Here is a 22,958-nt window from a genome sequence, read left to right as displayed (position 1 = left end):
TAGATATACCTACCTACATTATTTACTCAAAACGGAAAACTGCTGTCTATTATTGTTCAGTTATTACTTTGGTTCAGAGTTCTAACTGAAAATTCCGAACAAAGAAGTCAAGAGGAACGCATAGTAAACCCCATCTGACAAATTGTAAAATCGATTGACCCGGAAGAAGCGCGAGGGGCGGTGGGTGGTGGGTGGTGGGCAGTCCTCCCAACCCTTGCGCTGGTAGATCCGCCCTCGATTGCTTGCGATGATGGCCCGCACTACTCCAAGTCTGTAGGGGCGGGGCCATCAGTCAAATTTAAACCAAACCCCCCACCGGAGGGTGGAAGCACCCCAACCCTACTAACCCACGGAAGGATGGACACTAACAAATGCAAATTAGAAATTACACCCTTAACTTATTAGTTAACATACCTATATCAAGGAAATCATACAATTAAATACAACATTGCTGAGGTGTGCAATATAATATAGAGAGGATATAAATATATCTCCTACAAATTTCTTTCTCTCACCGATGAAACGATTTTATAAATAAATGATTTTAATTAGTTTCTTTGAAAACTCAACATCATAAAAAGATCATTTTATATTACTTCAACATCACCTAAAATATCGATTTTCATGAAATAATTAGTTCGCGTGACAATATGATACGTAGGCAAGCACCGAATTTTAATGAGAAAGTATTTATCAGCTTTTATATTGGATACATGCTGATTATGGCAATACTTTTAAGGAGTTTTGTGATTCAAAGAAATTTGAAAAGTGAAGTTTGAAGTTTAGTGTTTATTCTCGAAATAAGTTTTTTCAGTGAAATGATGGAAAGCGTGAGATCTCGTAAAATCTAAATATCCCCTGATATTCCTATTTAGATGTTTATTATTTTTACATGCTCAATAAATATTGTCTTATAATGTTTATAGCGTTTTCGTAGTAGCTGTCAAAACAACACTAATAATAAAATTGATAAAATTGTCGTAAAATTTTCAGTAGACTTCAGGGGAAAGTGTTACGAAGACTCATTCAATTGCTGTTATTTTAAAAACGAGATTACGTACCTACTTATATGATTTCTTTTTGGATGCTTACATTTTTTTATTAGTTATAAAATAAACATATTTGACAGAGTTTTTAGGTTGGGTTCCAATAAAAAATGAATAGTAAATATACTTCAATAAAGTTTTTGCAGGCTTAAAAATGTATGTTAAGTGCCTGCTTATTGACTACGATACTGTTACTATCAGCTGTTGTGCAATTTGTGCTTTGTTGACATTAAATAATAACAATTATATGAAAATCTGGATAGTCTCATTACTATTATTTTTAGTAAAGTTTCCTTAGTCTGCTTATTGTTTAAATTACACTTTGTTTCAATTTAATTACCACAAGAATCAACCATTTACGTTGTGGGATATGGTAAAAGATGCATTAAGGTCCATTTTTATTCAAAGTTCCTAAAGATCTTCTGCTGCCATGTTGGATTTTGTTAGTATGAAGTGACATTTGCAAAATGTTCCGCATCAATCTAAATACGCACCCATTATTTTAATAACCAATTCAATAATTTGGGCATATTTAGCTGTAGGCGGAGTAAGGCAACTTTACCGTATATTATAATGTACTTAAATGATTTAATTTTACTTTGTTTCTATATCTTATAGTTTAGGTACCAATAGTATTTATTTCTGTTGTAGGAATCTCAGGTGACTCCCTCTCCTTTGGCGCTTTTAGCCGCCACTTGCAGCAAAATTGGACCAAGTGCCGCACAAATGGCGCCCGCAGGTGCTCAGCAACAGCAGGCACAACAAACACAACAACAGCAACAGGCTCAGCAACAACAAGCCCAGCAACAACAAGCCCAGCAACAACAGGCCCAGCAACAACAAGCCCAGCAACAACAAGCCCAGCAACAACAAGCTCAGCAACAACAAGTCCAGCAACAACAAGCCCAGCAACAAGCACATCAGCAAGTGCAGCAGCAAGCGCAGCAACAGGCCCAGCAACAAGCACAACAACAAGCCCAGCAACAAGCACAACAACAAGTACAGCAACAACAGCAACAACAGCAGCAACTCTCAGATTCAAATTCTTCACCAGAGCAGAAAGAGACGATACATTACACTATTACTGGTGAGTTTTTTTTTCAAACAATTTTTATGAATGTGACGATAATGACTTTAATGAGGTTTTACTTGAACCAGCAGCTGAGTGTTCCATGAAAAAAGATCCGTTATTATTATGTAATTGTTATAAATGTTATTTCCAACACGATTGAATTGAAGTCCTTGTTGTGTTATTAGTGTATGGCTAAAGTAGTGATTTTAAAGTACTGACAAAGATTTCATATTTTTAATCCCGTTCTAACATTTGAAACCTTCAATTTTAAGGTTTCCAGTGTTTTATTCCTTTATACTTGTTATTTTAGTCCAATTTTGCCAAATTTATATCTAGTCGATATCTACTTATTTTGATATCTTTCCTGATATCTAAAAATATGAATTTTGATTGGTTCGATATGTGGCAATGGTCACAGTAATACTTCTATATACTTTTACTTGAGAAGGCTGTAGTTGTAACCGCTTTAATACCTGAATATAGCGGATGATTATTCAAATGGCTCGGACAACAAAAGTTAATAGGGGAAGCCCGTGTAGGCGTATAATGCCATCACCTTACCATCCCCTATTTAGACGGAACTATAAAATATGGCTCTGCCGTATGTATTTTCAAAACTTATGATGCACCAGCAACTAATGCAATAACCAAGCCAGTCGCAATTGATATTGAGATTTGCTGCGCACAACAAATATTCTGTTTGCAAATTATTTTCAAAAGATACACTCTCAAGATCGTAAATTAATTTGAATTTTTATTAATATTTATCGGTGTTTTATTACGCTTTCTCTTTTTTGAATGATTCACTTAATAAATGAATTATTCACTTACATAGCACATGGGAGACGTCCTATAATCCCGACCACTTTGATTCTGAATAATGCCAACCACTTTTACTAACACTTGTTCTTCTGGTGCTATCAGAAGTTGGCTATCAGTCTGGATGAACTGAATCGTGTCAATCACATTGGTTTGAAGCCATTAAGCTAATAATGTTGTATTGTTACTAGTACTATCGCATTGTTTTGCAGGTAACGATGGCGGCGTCCAAGCAGTCCAGCTCTCTCCGCAAGTGGTGCAGCTCTCCCAGCTTCCCCAGCTGCAACAGATTCAGCAGGTCGGCCCACCGCAGCAGCATCAGCAAGTCCGCGTTATCAGTGCTGCTCTTGTACACCAATTGCAGCAACAGGGACTAACCGTAAGTACATAATAATATATTTCTTCTTGAGTCGGTTCCTCAGCCTAGAATCGTGACCCCCACTCCAATTTCCTTGGTGGACAAGGCTTCTCCCTTCCGAATTATATTAATATACAACAGAATGGTGACCATTATGCAAACTAACTAGTTAAGAGCTATTTGGTGTATATATGTATGTTCTGGCCTTTGTTTGTCAGTACCTAACAATTTCATTAATATACGAACAGAATGGTGAGCATTATATGAACTAACTAGTTAAGAGGAAGGTAAATGCTAAATCACTATTTAGATTAATCTTTGCTACGAATCTGTATACATTATGAATACCAAAAAATATATACTATGCATAAATTGAACCTTTTTCTTTCTTTATTATAGATCGGAATTAAAATGAAATTATTCGTTGCGTTACAAAAAATATAAACGTAAACCACTGATAATTTTGTTTTTTCTTGAGGTAACTAAGAACTCATATAAGAAACACCTTTAAAAAAATACCGTTTTATGGCTAAGATTATTTTTTATAATTATTATTGACTAACTTTTTTTCATACATATAAAAATATTCAACAAATAAATAAAACTCGCTTTGGCGCTTACGTCAAATATATCCAGACTCCGCTGGTCAAGCAATTGTCGCCTCTATTCGTGGTGATATAAGACGAAAAACTTTCAAGGATCTGTACAGAAGTCCGCGGAACGTGGCACGGAACGGAAGTCGGTCTTTGACAGTTTTTTCGACGGTTTTTTCTTGTCGGCATTATTTTGGTTACGAGTATTATTAGTTCTCAAACGGTGAGGGAGTTTTGTGTGATATTGTTATTATTCATTACCAAAATATTATACTTTTTTATATCGAAATACTTTTGAATGTGTAGTTTTATTCATTATTTAACAAAATTAATGACTTACTTCTTACGGAAAAAATGCTTTCCGTTTGCATTTATGTTGACTAATAATGCGTTTTTACAGGTCCATAATTTATTGAAGATGGGGAATAAAACGAAATACAAGTATCCCATGATTCACGATGTAGATAGCAATGTTGTAGAGAGGTTTAACGGAATAATAGCCAAATTTGTAGGTGGAAAAAGGATAAATTATTCCAATAAGCAATCTTATCAAGGGCGATGCTATGCAGCGGTTGTATCCCACAACTCTCGAAAACCACTGTATACATTACATAAACAGCTTTTAGGGAAAACTCCTGGAGGCAGACTAAAAAAATCAGAAGAAAACAGACTAGCGAAATGTCGTCTTACTTTGCGATATTTTCGGAAGAAAAATCGAATTCAGCGACACATGAATCGAAAAGATGCTGAGTATGGAGAGTTCTGCATAAAACCAGATATTCCTGAATCTATTTTCGAGGCGGAGAAAGAAATACTTTTGGATGAGTTGAGAGAAAAACAAAAAGATAGGAATAGAATAGAACGGGAAACAATTTTACAGAGTAACTGCAGTGAATGGATGGAGTTTGCTGCGTAAAATGATCACAGCATCTTCATTTGGAAAAGTTGTACGTAGAAGAGACAATATAAGCTGTGCAGCTCTTGTAAAATCGTTGCTGTACAAAGTCAATATCTCTCATGTATCTTCAATAAGTCACGGAAGAAAATATGAGAAAGAAGCTTTACATCAGGCTAGCGTTGAACACGATATTGAAATTCGACCGTGTGGGCTATTTATTGACAAGGAATTTCCATTTTTAGGAGCTTCTCCGGACGGTCTTAGCGGCGATATGCTAGTAGAAGTAAAATGTCCTTTAACGTCCTTCAAACTTGGCTTAGAAAGAGCTATTCAAGAGAAGAAAGTTACTTTTTGGAGGACAAACAAAGATGGAAGTATGTGCATAAATACAAATCATGATTGGTATTTTCAGGTTCAAGGGCAACTTCACATTACGGAAAAAAATGTCTGTTTATTTGTTGTATGGAGTGGACGAAAATATCCTTTAAAAGCTGAATACATTTATAAAGACGACAATTTCTGGAAAACAAAAATGGAACCCAAATTGGTCCGATTTTATTTACATTGCTTACTTCCTGAAATTATTGATCCAAGAAATAACAGGAATATGCCAATTAGAAATCCTCCTTTTATAGTCGATGCAATCAATGACAAACTAAAAAAAACACTCTCTCAACCTCCAACAAAGCGTAAATTAACATATTCAGAAAAAATACCAGATCCGTGTGATGTTGTAGAAGTTACGCCTATAACGCAATCATCATCAATGGAGTTACAAAATGGCATAATTACAGACGATGTGTCATCAACAATTGTTCCTGATTTCAACTCTATTGATATTGAGAATGTTGTATCATTTGAGAAATTTCAGGTTTATGAATATGCTACATAAATTCACAGTATAAGTATTTTTTGTTTTTCCAATTTTTTAACATTATAATAAAAGCAGGTATAAGTAAATTTTTTTTAAATATACAGGGTGTATCGGCACGTACCCGACAAACTTTTACCAGCTATTCCTTAGCACATTTGGAGTAAAAAATGTTATGGGCGCTTTGCTGTCCGGTAACATTTTTTTTTAATAAAAAAATTATTATTCATATTTTCACCACATGTCACCAATGTTTTATCCTTTGTCAAAGTTTGAAAACCCATCTCGCAATATTTTGTTCGAGTTTCGTTGAATAATGTACGCACGTACCTACGTTAGCGCGCTTTTACAATCACAACGAAATGGCACGGCACCATTCGTCTCATCTTTAACTATTATTATTTAGTGTGTACGAAAGAGCGAGGACACTTTTTGACACACTTGCTAATAACAGCTGTTGAACGCGAGAAACAATGCAAATGACAGTGACGGAGTGTGGATTTTTTATTTATTTTTTGTTTTTAATGGAAAAAAAATGTTACCGGACAGCAAAGCGCCCATAACATTTTTTACTCCAAATGTGCTGAGGAATAGCTGGTTAAAGTTTGTCGGGTACTTGCCGATACACCCTGTATGTAAAGCTAATATGTTCTAATTAGTGGTAATAATACCTCCCTAGTTGAGAAATTATCGTGATTAGAGAGGGAGTACTATCACAAGTTGATATTACATTATATATTTAATAGTTGCTACAATTAACATGCATGTAGAATTATATACTCATGCACTATTTTTACAAAAAAGAACTTAAGAATTGTTCCTTAATAATTTCTAATACTGGATATTTGTTTGGTAATTTGATTGTTCTTCAAAAATTATTTGTAAATTGAATTTAAAAAATATATTAGCAACATAAATTTGATAAAAGTGTTTTTTTTTTTTAAATAATATATATAAGTGACATTTCAATGTAACGTATTATTAACAAATATTTTTTATTTATTTATTTATTTGGAAAAGTTGACAGCAAATCTTTAATTATATAATGATACAATAATAATATTATCAATTATGCCAATTATGAACTTTCCACTGATGAATAGTTAATGGTGTTACAATGGTGTACAATGGCATAGAGATGTTCTCTTAAATTAATTTCTTGTTTAGTTAGGAAATATTAAAAATATTAAAATAAAGGAGGGTGGGGGGGAGGAGGGGGAAATATAGGATAAGGATTAAGAGGCAAAGGACGGGAATATATAGGAATTGAACTTCTAGTTTGAGTTTTGTTGACTATTGAGTTTTTGTTTTATGTCGCGTATAGTCGAGTTAAATATGTCAATATGGTTATAATTTAAGGTAAAAAAGTGTGTGGATCTGTAGATAAATGAGTTTTGTTTGGAATTTGTCTTACAATGAGGGAGATTAAAAGTAAGCGACTGTCTGCTGTTGCGATTGGAAACATGGAATAATAGGCGTTGAAGAAGATCAGGACTATCGATTAAATTGCATATTAATAATGCATACAAATAAAAAAATATACAGTTATTATTAAACGTAATTATTATATTAATCACTAATATCCCCACAGTTTGAGTCCATCCGGCAGTCATAGCTCTGCCGCTGTTGTCAAAATAAGATTGATAGTAATCGTCCACCAGTTAAAAAGGTATTAGTAGGTATACGGAAGCATTGGCGAACGGGGAGGCCTGGTCGGGCGCTTCCTACGTATTGCAAGTACATAGTACGCGGCTACTGCAATTACTTGTCTCGTGCAGATAAGACCAAAAAATGTGCACATTTTATATTCTGTTGGAAGGGGTAGAAACCCAAATATGTTTGGCGTTTATATTCGCCTTAAGAGCTATTTGGAATAGAAAGCTATTTTCTGAAGTATGTTTTTTTCTTTAGCTTTTTCTTTAAATTAAATTTTAAATGAATGTCAAAGCCAACAGCCAATCTTATTGTTAAGAACTTAGGACGGGTTGTTTCACAGAATTTGAAAAATTCATCAAATTTCATAGTTAATTTTCAAGTTCTGTGAAGGTTCTATTCAAGTTCTATTATTATTTCAGTTATTATATAATTATTGGCCAGTTATTTAAAAAAAAACTGAAATAATAACAGAACTTGAATAGAACCTCCACAACTTCAAAATCGAATGTGAAATTTGATGAATTGTTCAAATTCTGTGAAACAACCCGTCCTTAAAGATTTTCCTGCAATACGCCCTTACCTTTTGAATTAACATAGGTATGTACCTAATTAAAAATGTAATCACTCTGCAAATAGATTGCTCCCTAATATTATTTCTTGTGGGTTGGATAACTTTTATGGTAATAATATTTGTAAATTGAGTTACATAAAAACACAGTTAATTAATTTGGCGAATAACCATTATATTATTTTTTTTAATTTTACTTTTGAAAGCAATCTATTTCTGTTATTTTTCAAGTTCAAAATTAAACATTATCTGTGTTCCTTGCACAAGTAATTAATTAACAGATAAAAAATTCTGATAACTCCATTAAAAAATTGCTTGGAGCACTTTTACCAAATTGTAAATTTCTTTATTATTGAAATTTACAATTTGGTAAAAGTGCTCCAAGCAATTTAACAGCCATTGTTTGAATTGTATTATCATTGTTAACAGCCATTGTATTATTAGTGTTAACAGCCATTGTTTGAATTGTATTATTATTTCAGGGTAATGAATTGAATGCAGCCATTGCCAGTTTAGCCCAAGTGCAAACTGTGGCACCTCAGCCACAACAGCCTCAGGTTTGTTATATTTTTGTCTTGTTAATAATGCTACGAAATACTTAAATCGACCAAAGATTTAAAATGTTAAATCTCATCGACAAAGAAAAAAATGAAGGTTATAGGCCATGATAGTACAAATAATGAGCTTTGACCTCATGATTTGCCTAATAACCGAAATGTGAGGAAACCGTCGATCTCTGTAAATAAGTTGGAAGCTACTTTAGGACTCTTCTGTGGTCTAACTGCTTTTCACGAGTTAGTTTATGATATTCATGTCAATTATTTAATGGTCTGCAGCCATAACTGATTTTCTTCCATCAAAAGATACAAACATAGATTGAAAAATAATTTCTAACGAGACTTGGCGAGTATTATTTGTGTTTGCGAAAAAGCGCGTTTTCCACCACCGGCGGAGCGGGATCTGTACGGACTCTACTCGACCTGCAAAAGGAAATTGCGTACAAGTTCTTCCATCTGAGTGGAGGGGACTTGTATGTGGTTTATGTTTGCAAATGGAGCAGAGTCCGTACTGATATATGCCAAGACAGAAGTGTGTAGTGTTCTCTACTATCTGCCTAAACCTGCAGAGAAACAACATGCTGGTTAGTAACTTAGTTTGATGCTTTCCACATGCATGCAGGAATATAAATTTCTCAGTAATCGCAATGCCATTAATTTCTAGCGGAGCAAGTATTAATTTTATTGAATATGAAATTTGCTATTACAGGTGGTGACCCTCCAACAGTTGCAGCAGATGTTCCCCGGGGGCGTGGGGCTCTCGGAGGCCCCGCAGGGCCCTCAGGGGGGACCCCAGACCCCTGGTGGGAACCCTCAGAATAACAAGCAGCAGCAGCAACAGATGTTCCAGGGACAGCCTCAAATTCTACAAATACACCCACAGCTCTTGCAGGTAAATGAAAATACATTCAGTGTTGAACCATAAGTCAAAAATAAATATTTTTAAGATAATATTATAATGTGTCTCCTTGTCTTACTTTTTATTGCCTTAGTCCTATATGCCCGAGCCACAATATACAATATTATTTGAATCCAGGATAGCAAGCTACTTGATAAGGTAGATTCAAATCAAATCATATTTGGGTGCAAATGTAAAATGGGTTTATAGTAAAGAGTATATTCCTCAAGGTATAATGAGCCTTTCCACGGACTTTACAGTGTTTCACTGTGCGCCAAAATATGCAATTCCTTGCCAGATTATGTCCGTGAAAAGCAGGGCATGAAACAGAATTCCCAGAGCATGAGCATAGTTAGGTAAATTGTACTTATAAGAATGTAAAGAAAACAATGGATTCATATTGAATCAGTTAGAACATATATTGTTATCAAAGGTAGTAAAGTTACAGTAGATCATAGAATACAATGGGTTATTAGATGACTCACCAGTGGACCGTTTTGGTAGCTAACGTATTCTATAAATCACTGATTACGTACGCCTTCGTTGTAACGGAGAAAACCATCAGGGAACGGTTTTTATCTTCGCTGGATAGCGTGGCATGGTCCAAGCCATGCTTTCATCAGTGGGATGAGGGGTTCTGAAGACACGGGTAATACTTGCTGCCTTCCGGCGGAGTGAATGCGAGTGGCTTCGCAGTGATTGGGTGACAAAGAAATCGTAATTTACTTTTCACCAATATGGAAAAACAACGGCTTTATCCAATTGCTGCGGATAAACAACCGATGAAATCAATAACGGTCACTTTTCATTCTCGATTATGTGCGTTTCATCATGCCACTACTTATGTCACAAATACCAACATATTCTAAGTTGAATAACCACATCTCACATAAGAGAACTTTAACACCGCGATCCCGCCGAATTAAGACATTCGTCTCATCAATTCTTAACCTAGTTGACTGTGCTAAATCCGTTGCCTTGCCCGTGACAACGAAAATCCCAGACCCCTCCGGAAACGGAACCCGCTCGACTCGTTCCTGCAGTGTTACCCTACCCATGCACTGATTAATTAATTAATTAGTTAAGAAATAATTATCTAGTACTTAACTGATGCAGATTTTACTTTTAAATTGCCCCCAACCCGGGCGTTCATTGAAATAACATTATCATATACAAACAAGTAAGTAACCCGCCTCACTAGAAGATTTCTGTTCTGAGATATAGAGCAGCGTTTATTATATTACTGTGAGTAAATAACAATTATAATATTTATATTTATTATTAAAACTGCTTCATAACATACTATACCGGTATCCTATCCTGGCAAGATCCTGGCTTACCTACCGGGCTTGGTACAAGCTACAGCGGTTTCCACGGTGAAATTTTAAGTAGCTAGTATCATTGCAGTGACTAGGGTAACCACTTATCCGTCCATTAGTAATAATGAACAGCTTTCGTAGAAGAAACACAAGACTGACGTAGTTGTTTCGGAAATTGTCAAGTTGTCATTAATTGTTGTTCATTGCCAGATTATCAGTAATTCAACACAATTTTTTTGTAGTGATGAATTACTCATAGGCTTGCTTATAAGACTGAATACTAGCGTTCCACAGACATTCCTCATCACAATACAATTTTACCAACTTTAAATTAACCTCGTTACTTAGTTTCGGCATTTTTACAGAGGAGCATATTGTGTGTAAGAAAAAACAGAACTTCGTCACCGTGCACCAGCCGATCATGTACTAGCTTCGCTGACCACACAAAGCTAAAAACAAAGCCAGGAGAGTAACTTTGATGGTGATCTTTCTGTCCTGTCTTGAGACTCTAGGGTACTAGCTTTTTTATTAGCTTACTAGGTTAAAAACAAAGCTAGTTCAGTTTACAGACAGCTAGAGTTACTAGTTTTCTAGGTTACTAGCAATAGCTTGAAATACTAGACTCGTGTGGCTTGGTCTTTGCTTTTAGGAATAAAGTAATATTTTTCCAATGTACCGGAATGGTCCTGAGGTGACAGGAAATCTTCAATGTTCTCAAAATGTGTGAAAACATTATTTATCTTAGGAGTGCAATTTTCATTATTCTGATTACCATATTATACTGTTAGTCGATTACTATGTGATTTTAAATTAGTAAAAAATCTGTGAGAAGGAGATAAATCGAATTTATCTAAAGGAATGTACACACTAAAAAAAAATCCTTGAAATATTTTTTAAAGCTTGTAACATTGCTTTAATTATTCAAAATTTTTATTGAATATTTTTTCTCGCAAAATGTCTAATTCAGGAGCCACTTTGCGTATAATCAAATAAACTCAAAATTTTTTACTCATCGTCTTCTTTCTTTCGCATGCAGATTTAGCTGTAAATATTCATGCATGTTTATATGTATGCATAGTTATTTGTATTTCTAGCAAAGGGACCAAATATGTCTTTCATCATAATGGGTTAATATTATGTATTGATATTGTTTTTTTTAAACTTTAGCAGGGAGGAATGTACGGCCCCTGTGTGGTGCAGGGTGGCCAGGGCATGCAGAGTGTGCAGGTGGGACAGGGTGTCCAGGGCATGCAGGGCATGCAGAGCATCCAGGGCATGCAGGGCATGCAGGGCATTCAGGGCATGCAGTCCGTCACCGTGGACGGGCAGGAGGCCTTATTCATCCCTGCCAACATGAACCAGGTAATTTTATTCTTCCTCTAGTTGTACCTACCATTCTAACTATTTTTACTTTATACATAGTCGCTCTAAATAATGAAAAAATATTGCGGTTCCATGATCAAAATGAAAATTCAACACACCTTTAAAAAGTGATATAGAGTCACTAAAAATGATGAAACAAAAACTAGGTTTAATAGTTACCTATGTAACCTATTTAACCTAGTTTCTGTTTCATCACTTTTCATGGCTTTATATCACCTTTTGGAGGTGTGTTGAATTGTCATTTTGATGACATACCTGGTGCTTCTAAACAACATAATCATTCAATTACCTTGAGGGTTTCTCAATTTATATATCTATTCATTTAAACGCCCTGATGTGCTTTTACATTATACATATTTTACACGATTTACTGCAGAAGGTTTTTATTTTCAAAACAAAAAATAAATAACCAATAAAATGAACTTAATACATGGTACATATAATTTTTCATAAATGCACATAATATAAGAAAAGAGAAAAATAAATAAACCAGTTTTAAAAGTGCAAATGGAATAAAAATAATATAAATTAATAGAACATATCGTAATTTTTATATATTTGGCTTATGTTATTACCGCTTTTGTTAACTTTTATTGTATTTTTGTTATTCTTCAAGTGTATAATAAAATACTCTTCAAGTGTATAGTGTATAGTAATAAGTGGTTGGTGTACCAGAAGAGTATATATGTATATATTATATGAGACGATGTGTGAATGTGAATGAAGCAAGGAGTAGGTTCTGAGACGGAGTTGTGTGGCAGTCCTTCCTCTCTGCCTACCCCTGCAGAAGGGCGTGATGGTTAGGTCTCTACTGCAGTGTACTGGGTTCATATTTTATTTCTTGACTATGCAGTTCACTTATCATTCAACCAATATACTATTATAATATGTACTTATTTCAATGTACTTGATCTAGTTTCTTATTTAAATTGACATTGATGACAACATATAGATAGCACAAGTATGTAGATTGAATGATACTCTAGTTGTCGTAATTAGTGGAAGAGATGGGCTTACAAGGTTATTTCAAGACAGGATTTATCGTGCAATGATAATTCTGATAATTTTCATTCGACTTTTTCTGTTGAACATTGTGTATTTTTAGGATATGACTTGAGTTTTTTTTTGATGAGCACCTAATTGAAACCGACCATTACTTTGGATTTGTTCTGTGTAAACCCAAAATCGGACACGCCTAATTAGGGCTACAATTGTAATCCACAAAAACCCCATTTATCAATAGAGTTGACGGGGCCAAACTTAATAGTTCTTGGTATGTGGTACTTGATGGCTACACCAAAACTAAACACCGAAAATCGTAATATTAATTTAAGTAATTATACTGAAATACCGGCCCTAAGGGGATTGAAGCGCGCAAAAATCTTCACATTTGCAGTGATATGATGGACACTGTGATGCTGTCCAAAACGTTGGCTAGAGAATGAGGAAGTGGAAAGTGGCATAATACCTTAAAAATAGGTTGTGACTTTTCTAATAGACAAATTTTTCTAATTGTAAAGTATCAAATTTGTACTTATGAATTACTTTATTGGTGATTTTTTAATCCTTTTTCTTTGTTTCAGAATGTGCAAATGGGCAATGTTGGTATGGTGGGAGGGCAGTTGATAAGGGCTCCAAACGTTTTACCACAAGGACTATTACAGAGCCTTGTTCACCTCCCCTCTGGTAATTTTACAACAAATACTCTGATAAACAATATAATCCATCTTTAACAAAAATAAGGAAGGACGCTGTTATTCCTCTAATACTTATGACATCATTTGCTGCTCCATTTTTTTATCCACATATTTTTGTTTTGGTTTCATTTCTGCTTCTGTGGTAATCATTATATTTTCGTAAAAAATCTCGCTTAGTTTGTGTTTTTTTATCATTTTTCGTTTCCCATGAATAATTAATCTGTTTATCTTGATTTGTTTTTTCTGTATGGTCTATCTTAAGTCTTTGGAAATTCGTCAGACTGCATCATCAGGGTTCTTCAGGCCTGATGGATTTTGAGATTTCAAAATAGAAAAAAGCAATATATACAGATGATTTTTTTAAAGAATGTTTGGAGTTATGCATTATATTCCTATCACTCTATCAGCATTGGGCACTGGGGATTGCAAATCTGGATTTCTTCACTTGATGACTGTTTGATGCATAGCCAGTGGTGGTTGGTGACTTTTTCTTGCTAGAGGACTAGGAATGATAATAACTGTATTACATATTCATGTATCATTAGCTTATGTCTTTTCTTTCTTGAAATTATAAAATAATTCCATAATGATGAAATACCAAGAGTATTTTGTGGGAAACATTTAGAATGGTTGAAAAAAGTGGCCTTTTAAATATGACAGCTGATGCTATCCATCAAATATTTGATGGATGTTTTGAAGATATCTGGTATGACACTCCAAATATCTTGAATTTCTCATTTCAAAAATTGGTTTTATTTCAGTTTCCAAGGGATGGAAAAAATAAAAGTTCTTATTAAAAGGGAGTTTTTGCAGGTTTTCAATCTTTGCCCTTAGCTTGAAGAAAGTCAAAAGCCATTGATGTGCGTAACCTCCATTCAAATTTCTTTTCTAAATACATAATACAATTTATGCACCTTTCATACATGCATGCTTTCATTTACTGTTCATAATCACTAATATTATTTTCTTTTTCTTTGATCCTTGCTTATTCCCTAATCATTTCCCGCTTGGTGGTCTGGTAACAACAGCTGTTGATCCCTCCCAGGTGACCATAACCATCCCCGGTACGAACATCACCATCCCCCTGTCCAGCCTGGGTATGAACCCGGTGACTAACAATGGCAACGGGCAGTCCACCATCTCCTTTCCCTCGGGGAACATCACCGTCCCAACGAGTAATCCCATCTCTTCGCAGGGGACGTTCTCCTTCCCCAACGGTCTCTCTAACCAGGCATCTTCATTCTCCATAACCGGCACTAGTTTAAATGTCACTCAGAGTAGTTCCACTACGTCAGAGACCGTGAAAATGGAACAAAAAAATGAACAACAAAAACAAATGCAAATTAGTACCATGCAAGGTGGGTTCTTCTATTATTTCTTTTATTTTTATAAAAATTTATTTTGTAAACAATGAAAACTCAATTTTTCATTCTAATTCAATATTGCTTTCCCTGTATTTGGTATTTACTGATGATAAAATTGTGCGCATACATACTAACTTAGAGGATAATTTTATTACAAAAGGTAACTTTGTACATAAAACACTATTGGACCTATGAAATTTCACAGATGCAGAGGTAGCTCTTATAAATTTTTCTTCAACTTATTTTAGCAGGCGATCACAAGAGGAGCTAACTAATCAAGAAAAATGAAGTTTGTTGATATGTTCAACTTTTCCTTTTTCGCAATGTTTTTAAACAATCATATTTAATTTGAAAATTTTATATTCATGCAAAGTTCTTGAATTTTGGCATTGCCGTTTGAGTTTTTTTAGTGAATACACGTATTACAATAATTGAAATTACATTGTTTAATAATACACATTCCGATATTGAGAGAAGGTTATTGATAGTAATAATTATTATTTCTTCTGTTGTTGCAGCATAATATTTGTTGAATTTAAAAAAATTAAAATCGATAAGGCTTTTCTAAAGATCGCCTTATTTGTTTCTCATAATATTTACCTATTACTCAAGATTTTACTCTTATAAATATTTAAATATGTTATGAAATTCAATGACTAATTAATTTTCCCTCCACAGGCCAGAGCGTAGCCCTTCGTGGTGGGGGGGGCGTGCCCCAACAGCTGCAGCTCCTGCAGCAGGCGTCGGTGCCGGTACAGGTGCCAGTGTCGGCACCCGGCGGCCAGACCGTCTATCAGACAGTGCACTTCCCGCTGCACGCCTTCCAGCAGCAGCCGCAGCACCAGATCCTGCAGTCACAGATGCAGATACTGCCGCAGCTCACACAGGTATTATTTTTCGAAAGAGTTAAATTATATCAAAAACCTTGAATAAAAATAATATGCCCAACTACAGTAAAATATTGGCAGTATTTACCCAACACTGGTTGCTAGAGGTGCTAGTGTAGTATGTTGATATTTCTTCCAGATAATGGCGGCAAATAATTGAATTTATATAGCACTTGGTGGCGGTGATCAATATCCACTTGAGTGATCTTTGGCATATTATGGCAAATTTGCAAAAAGTTTTAAGGGATCACTTGTCATGATGTGCTAATTTTATAGAACCTAAAAATATGGGATAAACCGCAAAATCTAAATGGATTCCCTGGCTTTAAACCGCAGTAAGCAATTCATGTTTAGTCAGCACCATTTACCATATTAGATAATATGGTAAATATATATACAGCCAATCGCTCAAGTGGACATTGATAAAAAACAATATAATAATGTCCCACACAGCAAAACATGCAGTTCGTATGTAAGTTACGTAATATTCAAATATATTTTTAATTTTCAATTTACATTTTACTTTTATTTTTTTACTTTTAAAGAAAGACAAACATTCCCAGGTTACGAATAACCCAACAATGTTTGAAAATCTCCTACTACCACCACAGAAAGCCGAAAATGTTGCTTGTGTTGTGATGGAGGACTTAGCCAGCCGAGGAATCGAACACGCGACGCTCGGGTGAGACCCAAGCGCTATGCCCACTCAACCACTGACCGGTCAAAATTAGTTTATTAACGTAAAATAAAGAAAATATTTCACATAAAATGCCATTAAAATGTATGAAAGAAAACCAACCCGCAGAACTGGCTCTGTAGCATACTGCCATCAGAATGTATGGGAAAGTCAGAAATAAGCAGTATTGTCTCTCTTCTGGGGTATTTATATAGTACTTGGTGTTAAGAATAAACAAACTTAATTCAAATAAATAAACTTTGTCTTTTATTTATTTATTTAGTGAATATACATTACAAAATAATAGCAATAAAATTAATAATATATTATTCCGAGAGAGTTTAAAAAAAAAACTCATTTTGCGAAGTACTAATTAATTACTTGTAGTAATTACCTACTAGGAATTAGGAATGCGGAGTTACTCTGTAATATTTATTTGGAAATCCTACAAAATTCATTTAATGAATGTATTGTACTGTACCTAAAAGAATCTGCTATTTTTTTTTAGGTACAATACAAATAATAAAAATAGTAATAATCAAAGAAAAAATGTTTTATATCGAGCCATTTTTCTAAAACCTTTGAGAAGTGGTCAGCCACATAATGTTTCTTAAAATTATCTTTTTTTTAATGACATCAACTGATTTCGAAAAATAAAATGATTCATCAGAAATTACAGACAACTGCAAAAGAATATGTCAAACTGTCCAAATTCAAAAGAACATTTATTTTATACGACATTTACACTTTGCATAACTATGTACCCAACCTACGTGTATAACAATTATTATATAATTATGTGTCTTTCAAACACATAATTATATTCATCGTATTATCTCTTCTCAGTCTGCCTCGGACATAACCCAAACCTCCAGTTTGCGAAATTTCATCTGCATAATCTGCAAGAAACGAAGATGTAAAACCTTATGAAATGAATGATATTTTATTGAAAACTTATTTTTTGTGTTTTTATTTTCCAATCAAAATACTGTGGCCGAGAAACACACAAAATAGAATTAAACAATCTGATTAGTTGAAGCAACAATATGTTCTGACGTTCACTTGAATTGACTGAAAATTTTAAAAAAGCACAGTGGTTAAGTTGCTCAGCGAAAATCAAATCATTCGTACTTGGCATTTGCTACCATTATTAAATTAGCTTGATTTCAAATACCCTTTGAATTGTGTACCTACCACTAAAATTCAAGGGCTTTCATTTCAGAAGTTAGTTAATTAACGAACTGGTTAGTTTAATATACTGGCTCATTAATCCAAACAGTTAATTGTTATAAACTATATTGTCAAAATTTAAACATGGTTTTAGGCATCTGAACAATAATTGATTTTAGTGTTTCAGTTAACAATAACATTTCTTTCTTTTTTCTCAGATGCAGCCGCAGCAGCCGCAAGTTGCCAATGTTATCACCCCATCAGGACAAATACAACAGATACAGCTGTCTTCTCTTGCAAATCTTCAGGTGAGATAGAACCACATTATCAGAGATTGCACATTCAATGCTTTCCCCATTTAAGTCCTTGTTTCACGAGACTCGTACATACATTTTACGTTAATAATATTTGCATTATGAATGCTGCATTAATGTTTTGCGAAGGTTAATGTGTGTTTGACTAACGTTTCTCCATTTATCACTACATACTTAATAACTAAACCTTCATACGACTAATCTCTCATCATTTAACCTGTATGTTATCTTCACTAACATCTTCTCATTTGCTTGGCTGTGTGTAGTGGAACCCCTTTTAACTAAATGCCAAAGTTTCTAGTACCTACCTAACTTGATTGATGTTAGTTATCATGATTGTGGTTCATACAAGAGTTCAAGGGTTATATGTTAAATGCTTTTTGATTGTGAATTAACACGGTGTGGTTGGCTGCGGTGGATTCACAGGGTGGAGGAGGTGGGGGGGGAAACCAGCAAGCAGGGGGGGGGCAGAACCCTACTACAATCACGCTTCAGGTATGTACTTTGTAGATGATACAACTGACCTTGTTTTATAAAATCCTTCTGTGTTATTTTTTACACCCAGCGTTGCTGAGATTTCGGTGCAAAGACTCCACTCTAACTTTTAACGAAAATTTTGAAAACACACATGTTGACATCAAAGGGCTATAGGTGTAATATGACACAATATGCCCCCGTCTGAGGCTAAGCTTCCCATTAGCGAACTTTACAAGTACATTTTGGAGCGCTGGAAACACCACACTCCATTCTATTGCTCTCTCTGAAACGTACATGTGACGCCATAGTTTGACTTGATATTTATATTCATATATATATATATGTATATAGTTTGTTGCACACTTCACTCTAAACATCGCTCCGATCTCTTAAAAATCTTTTTACACATAAGTTCTATGCACAGGACAGTCGATCGACACTTTGAAGTGTGGTGATTTGAACCCAAATTAGCGTAACAGTTTGGAGCACAGTCCGACGTGGGCCATTTCTGCGGTTTAGAAAGTGGATTGAGGTACGTGTTCTAAAGTGTATGTGAAAAGTTGGCTATTGTGCAGAATGTAGTTTTGTTGTTCGCATTACGTTCAGCATTCTGTTTCACTCGCAATTCATTCAGAAACTGAAGCAAAGCTGTAAAATTAGTACTTTGTGATAGAAAGAGTTAGTTAACACATTCATATTAGCCCCCATTTGAGTCCTTACTTACCACTGGACAGGCGGTGGCCCCGGGGCAGCAGGCAACGGTCTCCATTGGGGACTCCTCCAACGGCCAGCAGGGGACCCAGACCATTAACATTACTTCCGCCCCCAACGGGCCGCACCTCACCGTCATTCCCACCAACAACTCCAATGTTCGTACAGGGAATATTATTCAGGTATCCGTGTAGACGTGGTGTGTGCATGAGCCATTTTTTAGTTCACGTCTACTTCCTTGGATATTATGTGTATTAATTGGTTCCATGATAAAACAGAAAATTGAAGAAAAGTGAAGAAAAAGAACAAACAAATCTAACCTAGCCTAACACCTCCTAAGCTAAAATAGCCTAACCTAACCTATTATTTTATCATATGCTGTTTTTGTCACTATTCTGTTTTATCTGGTTGCCGTATTAGTTTACTACTAATTAAATCACTGATGAGATAAACCTATAGAAGTGTTTCCCAAGTTATATCTATTTTCAAATCATCAAATAAAAAACAAATCTTTTCAAATGTCAATATCATTTCTTGAACAGTCTAAGGCCTCAGTGTCAAAAGGTCTTATGTAGTATGTTGACGACAATAGTTTTATTTCAAATCGGTATAGATCACACTTCTAGGGATTATCTGTTCACTGAACTCAGTGGCTTTGCATTTATTGCTTGTTTCATTATCACATTATTGTCTTGAGAAAGATACAACTTTTTCTTGATATCCTATATATTTTTGTTGTTGTTTAGAATAATAATAAATTGTACATTAAGTGTTGGTGGCAGTTTTATTTGTTTTGATTCAATATGTAGAGTAGATATTATTATAAATTTATAAAGTAAATGAATAAGGAATTGGTGATATCCCTGGAAAACAGAGAATAAGATTAAATCGATTTCTTGAGTCAGGTTTGAAATTACCTAAAATAATAATATTATGTTTGTGTATCTTGGTACTTGAATGAAGAAATGAAATCCCTCAGCTAAGTCCTTCAAGAAATAACCTCCGCTTTTAATGATGGTGGTAGGAATTTATTTTTAGGTTATTCGTAAACCGGGAATGTTTGCTTATTTAAAACTACTTTTTAAACTAAAAATGAGTCGCTGTTTTATCTGGTACAAAACAACCGGGACTCATATTATCACTTAACCAGTGGACTGTCGATGGGTCTCTGGAGAATATGCTAGCATCATAATATTATCCTCGTTAGAATATAATAGAATAGAATTTTGACCTTAATGCTTCTAAAAACAAATGAAAAACTAAATTAGCATAGTTTGGGCTAATAACACTTGAATGTGGCAGAATATTTTATTCTCGGTCCTTCGACAGGTTAAACCAGTGCCTGTTGTATTTTAGCTCTTTAAGTGCCGGAAGTGCCTATCGGACACTTCGACAGGTTAAACCAGTGCCTGTTGTATTTTAGCTCTTTAAGTGCCGGAAGTGCCTATCGGACACTTCGACAGGTTAAACCAGTGCCTGTTGTATTTTAGCTCTTTAAGTTCCGGAAGTGCCTATCGGACACTTCGACAGGTTAAACCAGTGCCTGTTGTATTTTAGCTCTTTAAGTTCCGGAAGTGCCTATCGGACACTTCGACAGGTTAAACCAGTGCCTGTTGTATTTTAGCTCTTTAAGTGCCGGAAGTGCCTATCGGCCACGAAAAATTTGTACCCTTTAAACGCCGATGTGTCCGATAGGCACATTCAAAACATACTTTCTTTTCATGGGATTGTGCATCGTAAAAAATGTTTGTATCTTACTTATATAAATCTTAATGGACTGGCAACAAAATAAACAATGAGAAGAGAAGACCTCTTGCTTTTTGTTTTGCAAAGAGTAACCATTTTTAAACAATAATGAAGTTACTACTTGCGTCATCTTTCAATATGCCTGCCAAAAGCGTGTAGTTTATTGTGTGTTTTCTTCAGTATTTACTTTATAATTTAGCTTTAGGGTGGTGATAAATTACGCTATATGCATCAAAGTGTTTTTTATAACACCGTATCGCTTGCCATACAATCCCATACAGACCTGACAGATGATGTATAAGTGTGGGCTTGGCGACAATGAAAATTATGCAACTCCCTCTCCTGCCGTATCCTGCTCGTATTGATCTGTTTATAGATCAATTTACGGAGCATCGTGATTACGCGGCTGTCAGCTGTGAAGGTGACAGATTCCATACAAAGAATTGATATTCTGCGGAAGTTCCCCAATTGATCTGATCCTCCTGCCGTAGAGAGGAAGATTATGGAGTACAGTGGTACCTCGACATACGAGTGCCCCAACACACGAGTTTTTCGAGATACGAGCCGGCGAGCGAGTGATTTTTTGCTTTGAGTTACGAGCGAAATTCGAGATACGAGGAATGTGGGAGAGAGTTTCACAGTTCGTGGAAAAGAAACACCCAGAAAAAGTTGCAACAGGTCGTGCATCTGATCTTTTTAATGACACTTGCCTAACTCATTTCCGGAACATTCTGATAGCGAGGAAGAAACAAACCTCCTTGGACATGTTTTTTTCTAAACGGCCTACAGGTGAAAGTGAGAAAAATGTAGCGAACAAGGCAAAGACCAGTAAGGATATCTAATTTATTTATTTACATTCTCTTTTTTGTTTTTGTATAATAAATATTTGTCATTTATAAATCCGTTTTTATTATTCAAAACCACGTAACAAAAATAACTGGGGTGACATTTTTGGGGTTGGAACGGATTAATGGTAGTCTAATTGTTTTGTATGGGGAAATCTGCATCGATATACGAGTAATTCAAGATACGAGCAAGGTTGCGGGACGAATTAAACTCGTATGTCGAGATACCACTGTAGTGTGACACCTTAACCCATTCATGACGAAGGTGCCATATGGACCTCGAAAAAGTGTTGGACCTCAATTAGTCACATCATGCCGATATATTAAAATGGCGATGCGAAATTCAGTTTTATGTAGTCTACAAGCATGTACGAACACGTTTGTCTTAGAGGCGCTCAGTTCGTTTGCATGTGCCGGCGTGGACAGACGTGTATAAACGGAGTTTGAAAAAAGTGCAAATTTTTCAAAATGTCAAAGCGAGTGAAGTAAGTAATCCAATAAACTTATGTGTAGATTTGATTTTTTTTTTCCAAAACCGTTTATGATCCATAAAGAATGAAATTTACTAACTATTTATAGACATATTGTTACAAAAATAATCCTTATTGTATCAAAGAGAGTACTTTGAATTGAAGGTTTTGATTTTTGGCTCCATATGGACCTTTCGGCAGATCTCACTATACATAAATTGTAATTTTTCGCAGATTTCATTGTTTTTTCGTGTTTTTTAGGGGTTTGACTGTTAAAGAAGTGATGTTACTGCTTGTAGAACAATCGGATACGAATTTGGAGGATGATGAGGTAGTGGATGTAGATGTGTATGTGGAGCCGCCAAATGAGAGTGATTTGTCCGGAGCAGATTCAGCTGATGAAGATGACGGTGGAATAATTGCCAATATTTCTCGAGCGCAATTGTTTTCTAATTGCCAAATCGTAAATCGCCGTCGACACAAAAAGGGACAAGATACGCCCGATTATGATTCAGATCAAGAGAACCCTAATCTAGAGCATTTCGGAGACGAGCGTTTGGATT

The 22,958-nt window shown here is 35.1% G+C and overlaps 1 protein-coding gene across 6 annotated transcripts in view; it reads left to right on the top strand.

The window, feature by feature from the left end:
• LOC149424534 (uncharacterized) overlaps nucleotides 1-22,958 on the top strand; it is a 44,378-nt gene that overhangs the window by 2,474 nt on the left and 18,946 nt on the right. For 5 of the 6 annotated variants that reach the window (XR_016305794.1, XR_016305793.1, XM_089651672.1 and 2 more), the window contains exons 2-10: nucleotides 1,698-2,133; nucleotides 3,150-3,316; nucleotides 8,364-8,438; nucleotides 9,148-9,330; nucleotides 11,823-12,017; nucleotides 13,622-13,724; nucleotides 15,778-15,986; nucleotides 18,051-18,140; nucleotides 19,358-19,492. Coding sequence is in view for 4 of the 6 variants with exons in the window: in XM_089651672.1 (XP_089507798.1) it covers nucleotides 1,698-2,133; nucleotides 3,150-3,316; nucleotides 8,364-8,438; nucleotides 9,148-9,330; nucleotides 11,823-12,017; nucleotides 13,622-13,724; nucleotides 15,778-15,986; nucleotides 18,051-18,140; nucleotides 19,358-19,492 (1,593 nt within the window). In the remaining 2 variants the exon portion in view is untranslated. The remainder of the gene's footprint in view (nucleotides 1-1,697; nucleotides 2,134-3,149; nucleotides 3,317-8,363; nucleotides 8,439-9,147; nucleotides 9,331-11,822; nucleotides 12,018-13,621; nucleotides 13,725-15,777; nucleotides 15,987-18,050; nucleotides 18,141-19,357; nucleotides 19,493-22,958) is intronic. The other variant, XM_089651670.1, reaches the window with a different exon arrangement.

The sequence above is a fragment of the Hesperophylax consimilis genome, chromosome 4, assembly GCF_061612785.1.
Source record: "Hesperophylax consimilis isolate HC1 chromosome 4, BYU_Hcon_1.0, whole genome shotgun sequence".
NCBI lineage: Eukaryota > Metazoa > Arthropoda > Insecta > Trichoptera > Limnephilidae > Hesperophylax > Hesperophylax consimilis.
Note: the sequence above shows the minus strand (reverse complement) of the source record. Positions and strands in the feature narration are given on the sequence as shown.